The sequence below is a fragment of the Solanum pennellii genome, chromosome 3 (genome assembly GCF_001406875.1).
Source record: "Solanum pennellii chromosome 3, SPENNV200".
Classification (NCBI taxonomy): Eukaryota; Viridiplantae; Streptophyta; class Magnoliopsida; order Solanales; family Solanaceae; genus Solanum; species Solanum pennellii.
The window spans coordinates 31025558-31039983 of NC_028639.1; the positions used below are offsets into that span (position 1 = coordinate 31025558).

The following is a 14426-nucleotide window of genomic DNA, read 5'->3' on the forward strand; positions in this document are numbered from 1 at the left end:
TTCAACTTCTTCATTGCCCACATGGCTTTATGCCCTAATTCGACCGGTATGTGACAAGCCTTCCCATATACAAGTTGGTATGGGGACATACCTATGGGAGTCTTGTATGCTGTCGGGTAGGCCCAAAGAGCATCATCAAGTCTCCTTGACCAACGCGTTCTACTAGCATTCACCATTTTTGACAAAATCTTCTTAATCTCCCTATTTGACACCTCAACTTGCCCACTAGTTTGAGGATGGTAAGGAGTGGCCACATTATGGCGAACCCCATATTTCTCCAATACTCCCTTAAATAATTTGTTGCAAAAGTGGGATCCCCCATAACTAATAATAGCCCTTGAGGTGCCAAATTGGGAAAATATATTCTTTTTCAAGAACGGGGTGACAGTCTTCCCTTCATTATTTGCGAGTGCGATATCTTCTTCCCTTTTAGACACATAATCAACCGCTACTAGAATGTACTTCATCCCATGAGAACTCACAAAAGGTCCCATAAAGTCAATATCGCCATTTCTTTGGCATCTATCACATGCCTTGGCAAACTCATGAGGATCTTAATGAATAGTTGGACAATAATAGCCACATTGTAAGATCTTGTGAGCGGTCCTGATACCACTATGATGTCCACCTACGGATGAAGAATGGCATGCCTCCAAAACACTCAACATCTCAACTTCTGGCAGACAACGCCGAATATGCCCATCGGCACAACTCCTATACAAGTATGGCTCATCCCAAAAGAACTTTTTCACATCATAAATGAACTTTTTCCTTTGATGAAAGGACAAGTCCGGTCGGATGATATCACTAGCCATATAATTCGAAAAATCTGCGAACAATGGAATCAAGTCTTGAGAGGCGGCCAATACATGCTTGTCGGGGAAAGTATCATCAATTTCAGTTTTATCCCCCAACTCTCTCATTGCTTCATCTTCTAAACGGGACAAGTGATCAAAAATTTGATTTTTGGTCCCTTTTCTATCAATCACCTCAAAGTAAAATTCTTGCAATAGTAATACCCAACGAATCAACCTCTGTTTCGCATCCTTCTTTGCCATCAAATATCTTAAAGCAGAATGATCAGTTTGCACTATAACCCCAGTGCCAAGCAAATAGGAGCGAAGTTTCTCAAAAGCAAAGACTACTGCAAGGAGCTCTTCCTCAGTCACGGTGTAGTTCTTTTGGGCTTCATTTAGGGCTTTACTAGCATAGTAAATGGGGTGAAGGATTTTGTCCCTTGTTTGCCCCAATACCACACCAAGAGCAACCCCACTAGCATCACATATTACCTCAAATGGCTTGCTCCAATCCAGCGATATAATGATAGGTGTAGACACCAACTTTTCTTTCAACTCACCAAAAGCCTTAAGACAGGATTCATCAAAATAAAATTTTGCACTCTTTCTCAAGCAACTTGCACAAAGGATGCACAATTTTTGAAAAATCCTTGATGAACCTCTGGTGAAAACCTGCATGCCCAAGAAAGCTTCTCACACCTTTGACAAAGATAGGTGGGGGAAGTCTCTCTATTACATCGACTTTAGCTCGATCAACCTCTATACCCTTCTCTGAAATGTGATGACCCAATACAATACCCTCTTTCACCATGAAGTGACATTTTTCCCAATTTAGTACTAGATTGCAGTCTTCACACCTCTTAAGAACCTCAGACAAATAACTCAAACACCACTTAAAGGAGTCACCAGCCACATGAAAAATCATCCATAAACACCTCAATAATTTCCTCCACCATATCGTAGAATATCGACATCATACATCTCTGAAATTTGGCGGGTGCATTGCACAACCCACATGACATTCTCTTGAACGCAAAGGTCCCATATGGACAAGTAAAGGTGGTTTTCTCTTGATCTTCCGGTGCAACAGAAATCTAATTATACCCCGAATAACCATCAAGAAAACATAACCACCCCTTTCCGGCAAGTCTATCCAACATCTGATCCATGAAGGGCATAGGAAAATGGTCTTTTTCGGTCCATGCATTTAATTTTCGGTAATCCATACACACCCTAAAACCAGTCACCGGTCTCATTGGAAAAGCTCATTTTCTGATTGGGGAGCACATTCATTCCGTCTTTCTTAGGTACACACTGAACAGGGCATACCCAACTACTACCAGCGATTGGTATATCACTTCGGCATCCAACCACTTAATAATTTCCTTCTTCACTACCTCTTACATAGGTGGATTTAGACGTCTCTGATGATCAATACTTGGCTTGTGATCGGGCATGAATTGGATTTTATGAGAACAAATACTGGGAGGGATCCCAATAATATCCACAATAGTCCACCCAATAGCTCTTTTGAACTTTTTTTACACTTTCATCAAACTCTCAACTTGATGCACATTCAAATTTGATGCAATAATAACCGGCATAGTGTCATCTTTTCCCAAGAATACATACCTCAGATGAGGTGGTAGAGGCTTAAGTTCAAATTTTTGAGCCTCCTCAATACACGGTTTCGTGGGTGGAGATTCGCGATGTTGCATATCTAACTCAAGTTTCATTGGTTTAAAATGAAAATTACCTCGATCAAGTGCCGCGACCAATGACCCATACTCTTCAATGCCATCACTATCAAAATTCATGATCACTGCCGCCAATGCTTCTACACCCAGACACTCTTCAATTTGTTCCTCAGATGAATCTTCAACTCTATAGGATCAGATACCAATTGGAGCTCACCACTCTGCCTCATGGACCTACAAATGTTGAAGGTCACTTCTTCATTGTTCAACCGAAATTTATCTGCCCCTTTTCCATATCAACCAAGGCTCTACCCGTAGCAAGGAATGGCCTCCCAAGAATAATAGGCACCTCAAAATCGGCGTCACAATCAAGAATCACAAAATTGTCTGGAAATAAGAATGACTCCACTTTTACTAGCACATCGTGGAGTATACCGATGGGCCTTTTTACCATTTGATCGGCCATTAGTAGCGTCATCACAGTGGGCTTTGGGTCACCCAAACCCAACTTCTTGTAAATCTAGAGGGGCATGAGATTTATACTTGTCCCAAGATCACATACTGCTTTCACAAAATGTAATAGCCCGATTGTACAAGGAATAGTGAAAGCACTCGGATCTTCTTTATTTTGCACTAGAGATCTTGTAGCAATGGCACTACAGTGCTGCATTCTATCATCATCCTCAAAAGTGACTGATCTTTTCTTTGTAACCAAATATTTCATGAACTTGGCATAAACGGGCATTTGTTCAAGAGCTTCTACCAAAGGGACATTGATAAAAGCTGTTTCAACATCTTTATAAAACGCCGGTATTTTCCATCCTCGGTCTTTTTTACTAACCTTTGTGGGAAAGGAGGTGGTGGTCTAGGCATGGGGGTCACCTTTTAGGGCACCTCAACATCATTTACCGTTTTATCTTCTAACTCACCACTAACGTCCACCACTGTATCATCATCTCTTATCACCTTTTCTACACCAGACGGCTTAGGTGGATCAATGGTTTGCTTACCACCCCGAGTAGTGATTGCCATACAATGCCCATCATTTTTCAGATTTTGGACAATGTTGCTAGGAAGAGTGCCCAGTTGCCGTGTGTTCACAGTTGCAGATAATTGGGCCATTTGCAACTCAAGATGCTTAATCGAGATTGCATGTGTATCAACTTTCTACCCTATACTTGCTAAGTCATTCCTTAACTCTTTAGTGTGCTCATTAATAGCATCGAACCTCCTCAACATTTTTTGCATCATATCCTCAACTCGAGCCATACTACCTCCACCATCCCTAGGAGCAACTTCACGATTTTGAGGTGGAACATAGGGTCCACTCCTACCATATCTGTTACCATAGTTACCCCGGTTTAAGTTGTTGTCGCGGTTGTAATTCCCATCTCGGACATAATGACCCTCGCGATTCTAATTACCATAGTTCCGACCTTGGTGTCCTTGACGTTTGCACCAATTCTCCTGATTGGACCCTTGGGCGTTCGGTCGGAAACCCCCCGTCTGATCTTTCACTGCACAGGAGTCCTTCTCATAATAATATTCATCATTTGGCGGTGGTGGTTTATACAAGTAGTTCACCGCATTTACCTTTTCCGCACCCCAGCAACATGTTTCAACACCAACCCAAGCTCGGTTCTCATTTGAGCCATCTCCTCACGAAGATCATCTGCGACTGAGTTGTGTACGGATTGTACTGCGAAGGTGTTTCTCCCAGTATAAGGCTTCCTATTACTCCAAGCTTTATTATTTCGGGAGATTTTCTCTAACTTTTCAGCAATCTCGGCATAAGGACACTCCCCATAAAAACCAACCGCTATTGTATCCAACACCGCTTTGTTATTATCATCTTGTCCCCGATAGAAATACTCTTTCATAGACTCATCATCTATGCGGTGATTTGGGAAACTTCGCAAGAATGAAGTGAACCTATCCCAAGAACTTCTAATTGATTTTCCCGGTAGTGCCACAAAGTTTTCACTCTGTCCTTGTAGTTTAGTTTCTTAGACACCGGGTAGTAGCGTGCTAAGAAAGCATCCCTCAGTTGATTCCAAGTGAAGTTTGAGTTATAGGGGAGCTCATTAAACCAGATAGCAACCTCTCCCGTCTGTGAGAGAGGAAAAACTCTTAGCCAAATTAAATCCATATTCAAATTGGGCCTCCCTACACAACTTTTGCACATTGCCGTTACCTTAGCGATATGGGCATGTGGATCCTCAGAAGGTAGCCCTGAAAACAAACCTCTGGAAGTGAGCATTTTCATCAGACTACTAGTTACCACAAAAGTGTGGCCGTGTGGTAGAGGGGGCAAGACGAGTGGCCCATCAGAGTCTGCGATATTTTCATAGCCCCTATAGTACCCTTGAGGGCGAGGAGCGGGAGGTTGTCTCCGTATTTCACCTTCCCCAGGAATATCAGGCATTACAGGGTCACGTGCGTCGACCAATGGTGGCATTTGTAGGTCGACCTCATCACCTTGAATGCCCAAATTCTGATTCATTCTTCTAAAAGTACGCTCCAGTTTGGGTTAAGGTTCAATTACGGGTATTCCTCTACTCCATGAGTTTGGCATGTAAGGAAGCTAGACCTGCAGGAGACAAAAACAAAAAGAAAAACTCATCACTAGCATCAAACCTCCTCATCATTTTCTGCATCATATCCTCTACTCTGCGCCATACTACCTCCACCATCCGTAGGAGCAACTTCACGATTTTGACGTGGAATATCTCCCCCTTAGGAACATTCGTCCTCGAATGAAGACTAAACTAGCTGAAATATAGGGATAGAGCTGCAAACCCCACTACTAAACACTGAGAACTAAGTTTCTGATTGAATTGAGTTTTGAGTACATGCAATTACGCTAAAAATGCAAGTACAAAATTAGGGAATACAATTCTAAAACTGAATTGACGCATGAATGACTGTAAAACTGAAGAGGGACTATTACCTCAAGCTGGAGTGGAATCGGAAGGAAAGAGGTGAGGATACTTGGCTTTCATGACTGCTTCTGCTTCCCAAGTAGCTCCCTCTACGAACTTACTCCTCCACAAAACCTTGACTTAAGCGACTTCTTTATTTCTCAACCTTTTGACCCGACGGTAAAGAATCTCGACTGGTACATCCTCATAAGAAAGACAATCTTTCACCGCCACACTCTCTAATGGCACTATAGAGGCTGGATCACCCACACACTTCTTCAAGAGTGAAATGTGAAGATCGGATGCACTGCTGCTAATTCTGCTGGCAACTCTAACTCATATGCCACCTTTCCAACCCTTTTCATGATCTTGTAAAGGCCTACATATCTAGGACTAAGCTTCCCTTTCTTTCCAAATCTCATCACCCCTTTCATAGGTGAGACTTTCAGAAAAATCCAATCATCAACTTGGAACTCTAGTCCCCTTCTCCTTACATTTGCATAAGATTTTTGACGACTTTGAGCTGTCTTAAGTCTATCTCTAATGAGTTGCACTTTCTCCATAGCATAAAGGACTGAATTTGGCCCTATTAAAGCTGCTTCACCTACTTCAAACCAACCAACAGGAGATCTACATCTACGCCCATATAAAGCCTAATAAGGGGCTACCTGAATGCTGGAATGGTAGCTATTATTGTAGGAAAACTTAATAAGAGGAAGGTGATCATCCCAACTACTTTTGAAATCGATCACACAAGCTCTCAACATATCCTCTAAGTTCTGAATGGTACGCTCTGCCTGCCCATCCGTCTGTAGATGAAATGCGGTACTAAGGTTAACTTAAGTACAAAGACCTTTATGAAATGATTTCCAGAAATGAGAGGTAAACTGAGGACCTCTATCTGATATGATAGACAAAGGAACCCCATGCAACCTCACAATTTTATTGATGTAAAGCTTGGCGTAGTCCTCCGCCGAATCTGTTGTCTTGACTGCTAAAAAGCGAGAAGACTTAGTAATCCTATCAACTATCACCCAAATTGAGTCATGTTGTCTGCGAGTACGAGGTAATCCTGTGATAAAGTCCATATTGATCACATCCCACTTCCAAGTAGGAATATCGATCTCTTGAGTCATACCCCCTGGTTTATAATGTTCTACCTTGAGTTGCTGGTAATTGGGGAACTTACTCACAAAGTCTGCTATATCACTTTTCATGCCATTCCACCAATAGACTTCCCGCAATTTTATTTGCACCTGGGTGAATAGAATACTGGAGTTATGGGCTTCTACAAGAATATGTTGTCTCAACTTGTCCATATCAAGGACACACAATCTAACCTGGTAGCCAAGTACACCATATCCCCCTTGGGAGAAAACCTCCACTCTCAGATTATGGAATGTACCTTTAAGTTCATGCAAAATTGGGTCACTGTCTTGCTTTTCCTTAACCTCCACTACCGAAGAAGATTCTGCCCCATTCTGAACTATTACACCACTATCTGATATGCTCATAAGGCAAACTCCCAAGCGAGCAATCCTGTGAACATCCTTCACTAGCTCCTTCCTTTCTTCCTCAACATGGGCTACACTACCTATAGATAATCTACTAAGAGCATCAGCTACTACATTTTCCTTACCCAGATGATAATGCACACTCATATCATAATCCTTAAGGAATTCAAGCCATCTCCTCTGGCGAAGATTCAACCTTTCTGGGTGAACACATACTGAAGGCTCGCTCTTATAGTCAGTGAGCACATCTACGTGAACACCATACAAGTAGTGCCTCCAGATCTTGAGTGGAAACACCACTATTGCAAGCTCGAGTTTATGATTTAGATAGTTCTTCTCATGAACCTTATGTTGTCTAGAGGCATAAGCTATCACCTTACCTCGTTGCATCAACACACAACCTAGGCCAACTCTGGATGCATCACAATAGATCACATAACCATCTGAACCCTCTGGTAGAGTCAAGACAGGAGTTGTAGTCAATCTAGTTTTTAATTCTGCGAAGCTTTTCTCACAATCATATGACTGTTGAAACTTGACCATCTTCTGCGTCAACCTAGTTAATGGTGAGGCTATGGATGAAAATCCTTCCACGAACCTTCTGTAATAAACCGCTAGACCTAAGAAACTTCTGATATCTGCAGCAGAGGTAGGTCTGGGCCATTGTTTCACTGTTTCTATCTTCTGTGAATCTACTCGGATCCCTTCGTTAGATACAATGTGACCAAGGAAACCAACAAATTGCAACCAAAACTCACATTTGCTAAACTTAGCGAATAACTGGCGATCTTGAGAGTCTGTAAAACAATTCTCAAATGACTCGCATGTTCTTCCTCACTCCTACAGTAAATGAGGATATCATCAATAAAGATGATAACGAACAAGTCCAAGTAATGTTTGAACACTCTGTTCATTAAATCCATGAAAGCTGCAGGAGCATTAGTTAGTCCAAACGACATAACTACAAATTCATAATGACCATACCGAAATCTGAAGGCTATTTTCAGAGTGACACTATCTCTGACTCTAAGCTGATGATAACCCGATCTGAGGTCTATCTTTGATAAATGGCTAGCACCCTAAAGTAGGTCAAGCAAATCATCAATCCTTGGGATGGGATACTTATTCTTGATTGTGACCTTTTTCCACTTTCTATAGTTAATGCACATTCTGAGGGAACCATCTTTCTTCCTTACGAATAACACTAGTGCACCCTATGGTGAAATACTAGGTCTGATGAAGCCCTTTTCTAAAAGATCTTTCAACTGCTCTTTCAATTCCTTAAGCTCTGCTGGAGCCATTATGTAAGGAGGAATAGAAAGAGGCTGGGTATCTAGATGGAGATCAATTCCATAGTCGATTTCCCTTTCGGGAGGGACTCCGAGAAGATCTTCTGGAAACACTTCTGGAAATTCATAGACTACTGTAACTGACTCAAAAGTTGGGGTTTCAAGTCTAGAATCCTTAACCCGAATTATAGAGATAACCTTTAGATGTCATCTTTTTGGCCTTCAGGTAAGAAATTTATCGACCCATAGGCGCTAAACTGCTACCTTTCCATTCTAAGATTGATTCGTCTGGAAACTGAAAACAAACAATCCTAGTTCTGCAATCGCCTGAGGCATAACATGAGTGTGACCAAACTATTCCTAGAATAACGTCGAAGTCTACCATTTCTAACTCTACTAGATCTGTTGAGTTGACTTTTTGAGAGACTGTTACAAGGCAATTTCTGTATACCCGTCTAGCTATAACTGGGTCGTCGACTGAGTAGAGACTAACAAAGGTTCTTAGAGAGTTTGTGGACTAACACTGAATCGGACTGCTATACTGAGTTACAAAAGACAAAGTCATGTCCGTTGTATGGGTGAACCATATGTGATTCCCAGCCTTGAGTTGGTAGGATGCCAATCTAACCTATAACTACCAGTTATTGACATCACACCAAATATTTTCTTGACCTCGTCAATGAACTTCTGTGGGTCCTTACCAACTTGTGACCTTGAAAACTTAGGCGGATTCATCGTAACAAAATCATAAACTCTAACTGCCACTAATCGATCATTTATATTAGTAGGAACTCAAACCTGCTGATTCTTCTTGTTGTTCATACTCAGAGCCAAAAGCTGAATTGGCATTCTGAAACTCTACATTTGAACTTCCTTATCTGGTATTAGAGGAACTGCGCTAGCATTGCGTGCATTTGAATTCCATGCCTAAGCTCTATGAGAAGGCATGATCTGAAACGTAGAATGTCAAGTTTGATTGGAATAAGATCATACCTTACGCACGATAACAGTAACAAGAAAATGAAGTTTTCCTAAAACACTTCATAGCCTCCGTCTCATTAGATGTGGTTCACTTCACACCCATGAAAAGGACTCTACTTAGTGCGGATTTTTCGGACTTCCTTGGACTCTTGAACCTAGTGCTCTGATACCAAGTTTTGTCACACCCCGAGCTACCCTCGAGACGCGGACACGGAACCTAGGACCACAAGTGATCCCAAGCTAACCCTGCTGGCGTGATCATGAGCATACTAAAGATGATAAGTTGATGCAAAATTTAAATCATAATTAAATCTAAAAAGATGGGGAATACCCATATTCTATAACTGAGATATTTGAAAACAGTGAGTTTAATACAAAGGAAATATTAACTCAATACTAAGCTGAATCTAACTATGGCTGAAATAAGCCTCTAAACTGGAATAGAAATACTGGGACAAGCCCCAGCTAAATCTAGCAAAAACTGAAACTAAATGACTAAAGACTGGAATGAAACTCATGACTGTTGTCCTCGGAGAATGAGGACTCACCACTGAATCTACTGAACTGGAGATCGGGAAAATCGATCTATGAGTGATCTGGATGATGAGAATCTGAATCTACATCACGAGAAGATGTAGCGCACTTATGTGTCAGTACTTGAAAGGTACTAAGCATGTAGGATAGAGTAAAGTTGAAATAAAACATAACTAAACAAGCATAAAAGCAAGTATAATAATCTGACATGATAAATTGAATTCTGAGCTAACTGGATGCAATGACCAATTTATAACATGCTGAAACTGAATACTAAATATACTGATAAATGGTCAATGCAGAGAGTCTGACTGATCTGTGGGAGCTACTACTAACCCATAATAAAACCACATGAGCTAAATGTGAAGTCCGATGCATATGCCCCATCGAGAGGACCCAATATACCCTGCCTGAGGTATAAAGGCATGCTCGCGTGATCACTAAACTGATTACCCACAGAGGGGACTTACAACCTACTTGGCTAGTAGTTCTGGGACATTTGGGTACGCTGAACCCCAGTCCAACTCGGTATTATGCTACTCCCATGAATTCTGAAAATTTACTAATTATGTCTGAGTTTCTGTAAATACTGCATAGCTCAAAACTGAATATGCAAACTAAGAATGGAACAATTAATCTGGTAATTATTCATTTATGACTGAGGCATGTATATCTGAAGTATCTGAAATATCTGACCTAGCATCTGTAATTCAAGAACTAAAGAAATACAAAGCTAGGGTTCTGAAATTCATGCAATAAACTGAATAATAACATGATAATCTGTTTGGAACATAAAACTAATAAATCTAAAAAAGTTCTGTTGAAGTTCTAGAAACCCTATATCTAATCATGATGTGGGAATCAAGAATCTGACTGAAAACTAGGGACCCAATGGGTGAAAGGAACCCACTAGTGAAATCCCACATACCTGGTGATGAAATCCACGGAAAAATAATTAAGTTTTGTGGCTGGAACTGCTTGACACTTGCTTCGTTCTTGAACTAGGGTTCTTGAGCTTTTTCTCCTTTCTTGCTTCTAGTTTTCTTGAATAATTTAGATTTGTTTTAACTATGTTTGCAGGCTTAAACTTACTAAAATATGATGATTTAAGGTCAAAACGACGTAACTTAAGGTTTAAACGGAGTGGGAAAGGTCCAAAAGACCCCTGGGAAGGTTCCTGTCAGACCAAACGACGGCCAGGACTGACGGTCCGTCGTCTGCCCAACGCCCCGTTGTTGGGTCCATCATCATGGCCTGTTCGACAAACCTTTACTAAAATGGGCATAACTTTTTACTCGGAGATCTGATTTTAGCAAGTTTGGTAGATACGGAAAAATAATTCAATTATCTATCTGTGGGTAGTTCATGGGACAACGAATTTATTTTGTACTAAGAGTGATGACTATTTGAAGGTTACTCAACTGCACTTCCCCTTAACTGTCTGCAAATTTTCCACCTACAGACCGTCGGTCCACCTATGGATCGTGCTGGTCACCCGTAGCTCTTTTTAGAGAGTGGGTGAAGGGAGTATTGATCGACGGTCACAGATTATGGACTGTCGTCTGACCTACGGACCGTAAGTCCGTCCGTCGCCAAGACTTAACCAATTTTTTCTGGGCTGAAATTTTTGGGAGTTTATGATCCCGTCGACGGTTGTGCAGGACTGGCCATGGTTCAGGTTACGGTCCATCGATGCCACCATTGGTAGCACCTGCATATATTTCTGAAAAACTAATTTTTGGTCTGTTTTGGCTACGGGGTGTTACATGATCTTACTGAGAGACAACTTAAACAAGATTTCTATAGGTTTCTTAATTATGTGACTAAACTTGTTGTTGATGCAGTCTGTGGATGTTCTTTTATAGGAAGCCATTTTCAGAGACCATGCAACTGTTCGATGAAGTTTCCAAAAACAATTGGTTATGGTACACCAAAGATCCAGAAGCAGGGGAATTACGATATACATATGAGATTTTAGCTGAACAGAAAAAGAAGAAAGAAGAAAGAGATTAGGATATGGCACATCTGAGAACTCAATTTGATTTTCTAACGAAATATATTGTGTCGAAGTCCAAAAAAGTCAATGTTGTGGGACAATAAAGCATATATGAAGATCAAGGTAATGACATTGATGAGGAAGGTATCTACTTGGGAAACAAAGTAGGTTCACGGAATTATAACTCTGGACATCAGGGGTATAATTCAAAGATGGTCAATATTTAAGACCACGAAATAGAGAGCAAGGAAACTGGCAGAATATAGATAGGTATAGAAATTACCGTAGTGATGTACATATGCCCCCAGGTTTCATATAAAGAACGAATGGTAATTCCAGCGGATCTAAGCTAGAAGACATGATAGCCAAGATGCTTCAAAATGTTGAATCAACAGATGCAAGAGTTAAAGAAATGAGGGGTGAGTTCTCAAGCATGAGTCAGCTGGTTAACTCTCACACCACCTCTATTAAGCAAATAGAGAAACAGTTGGGACAATTCTCAACATCCCTCAATTAGAGAAAGAATAGTTCATTACAAAGTGATACCATTTAAATCCCAACAAGGATGGATATTGAATAACCATCACTACTAGGAGTAGTAAAGTGGTATCTAACCAAAACCCTACAGGTACCAAGGATGAACAAGTTAAGGATCAAGTTGGAACAGAGGAGGATGAAAGTGCACCTGTAAATGACTTGGAAGAGGTTCAGAAAAGAGCAACTCCTATAAGAGGACAAGAGAAAGAGATAAAAAAAAACAGCTTTTACAGCAGATTCCTAAACCTCCTCCTCCTTTACCTCAAAGACTCAAAAAGAAAATTTAATATGGGAAGTTTAAAAAGTTCATATCCATGCTGAAGTAGCTTTCATTAAATATCCAACTGGTAGAAGCTCTTGAACAAATGCAAGGATATGCCAAGTTCACGAAAGACTTGGTTACCAAGAAAATAGCTGTAGTCTTGATTTTTCTAATGCATTGTAGTGCTATTGCAACCAGATATTTGGTTCAAAAAAAGAAGTCCTGGTGCTTTCACAGTTCCATACAACGTTGGGTCAATCAAGTTTGCCAAAGCGTTGTGTGATCTAGGAACTATCATAAATTTGATGCCATTACCCGTCTATGAAAAGTTTGGTTTGGGAATGCCAAAACCTACAACAATAAGATTGATGATGGTTGACATGTCAGTTAAGCGACCAGTGGGAATCTTGTGCAATATTTTTGTTAAGGTGGATAAATTTATCTTCCCAGAAGATATTGTTATCCTGGATTGTGAAGTAGATTTTGAAGTGCCTATAATTCTGGGAAGACCATTTTTAGCTATAGGAAGAGCTTTGGTTGATGTTGAGCGAGGTGAGTTGAATTTTAGACTAAATTCATAAGAAGTCAAGTTTAACATATGCATATCAACGAAACAACCATGAGAGATGGAAGTGGTATCTGCAATGGAAGTTGTTACTGATGATGACATACGAGTACCTATAGAAGAGAGGGTAGTTGTTGAAACATTAGTTGCAGTGTTGATAAACTTTGATGTGGATTTCTTATTTGATTATGGAGTAACTGCAAATGCTTTACAGGGTATAGGAGAACATTCTTATTCTCCCAAGAAACTATATCTGGATTTAAAAAATCGACTAGATCCTCTAGCTAAACCTTCAATCGAAGAACCACCAGTTTTGGAGTTGATACAGTTGCCCAGTCACCTAAGGTATGTATTTTTGGGTACTAACAACATTTTACCTTTGATATTGGCTACAAATTTAAATGAAGACAGGTAAAGGAGGTGGTTAAAGTGCTTCAAAGGTTTTAAAAACCTATTGGCTGGACTAATATTGATATAATTGGAATTCCTCCATGCATTTGCACACACAAAATTCTTCGTGAGGAAGATTGCACACCCAACATTGAGCATCAAAGAAGATTGAACCCACTAATACAAGAGGTGGTGAAAAAGGAAATAATCAAATGGTTAGATGTTGGGGTGGTTTACCCGATCTAGGACAGTCACTGGGTCAGTCGAGTGCAATGTGTGCCAAAAAAAGGAAGGCATGATTGTGGTGGCAAATGCAAAGAATGAACTAGTTCCACAGCGCTCAGTGACTGGGTGGTGAGTATGCATGGACTACATGAAGCTGAACAGATGGACCTTGAGGGACAATTTCCCTATGTCATTTATGGACCAAATGTTGGACAATTTAGAAGGTACAGGTTGATATTGTTTCTTTGATGGATACTCTGGTTACAATATGATATTCGTTGCTCCTGAAGATCAGGAAAAGAATACATTTACATGTCCTTAAGGCAATTTGCATTTAAACGCGTGTCATTTGGATTATGTAATGCACCAGCTACATCATAATGATGTATGATGTTCATATTTTCAAACATGGTCGAGGACACTCTAGAAGTATTTATGGACAATTTCTCTATAGTAGGTGATACTTTTGATGACTGTTTCTTGAATCTTAGCAGGGCATTACTAAGATGTGAGGAAGCCAACTTGGTGCTGAACTAGGCAAATGCAACTTCATGGTTAAAGAGGGCACATTTCTTGGACATAAAGTGTCACAAAAAGGAATTGAAGTTGACAAGGCAAAGATTGAGGTGATAGAAAAATTGCCTCTGCCTATTTGAGTGAAAGGTGTTCCAAGCTTCTTGGGACATGCTGGATTCTATAGGAGTTTCAGCAAGGACTC

At 40.5% G+C, this 14426-nt stretch overlaps 1 protein-coding gene across 1 annotated transcript; it reads left to right on the forward strand.

The window, feature by feature from the left end:
* Nucleotides 1-12087: 12087 nt before the first annotated feature.
* On the forward strand, nt 12088-13109 carry LOC107013313. Its single transcript, XM_015213254.1, has 2 exons — nt 12088-12148; nt 12712-13109. The coding sequence occupies exons 1-2, from the start codon at nt 12088-12090 to the stop codon at nt 13107-13109; spliced, it is 459 nt and encodes a 152-aa protein (XP_015068740.1).
* The last annotated feature ends 1317 nt before the right edge of the window (nt 13110-14426 follow it).

What these genes read in the sequence shown, in the direction of transcription:
- LOC107013313 (XM_015213254.1), top strand. Translation starts at nt 12,088, where the DNA reads ATGATAGCCAAGATGCTTCAAAATGTTGAATCAACAGATGCAAGAGTT. An exon ending in AAGAGTTAAAGAAATGAGGG is followed by an intron (nt 12,149 to 12,711) that starts GTGAGTTCTCAA and finishes AATGCATTGTAG; the next exon opens with TGCTATTGCAACCAGATATT.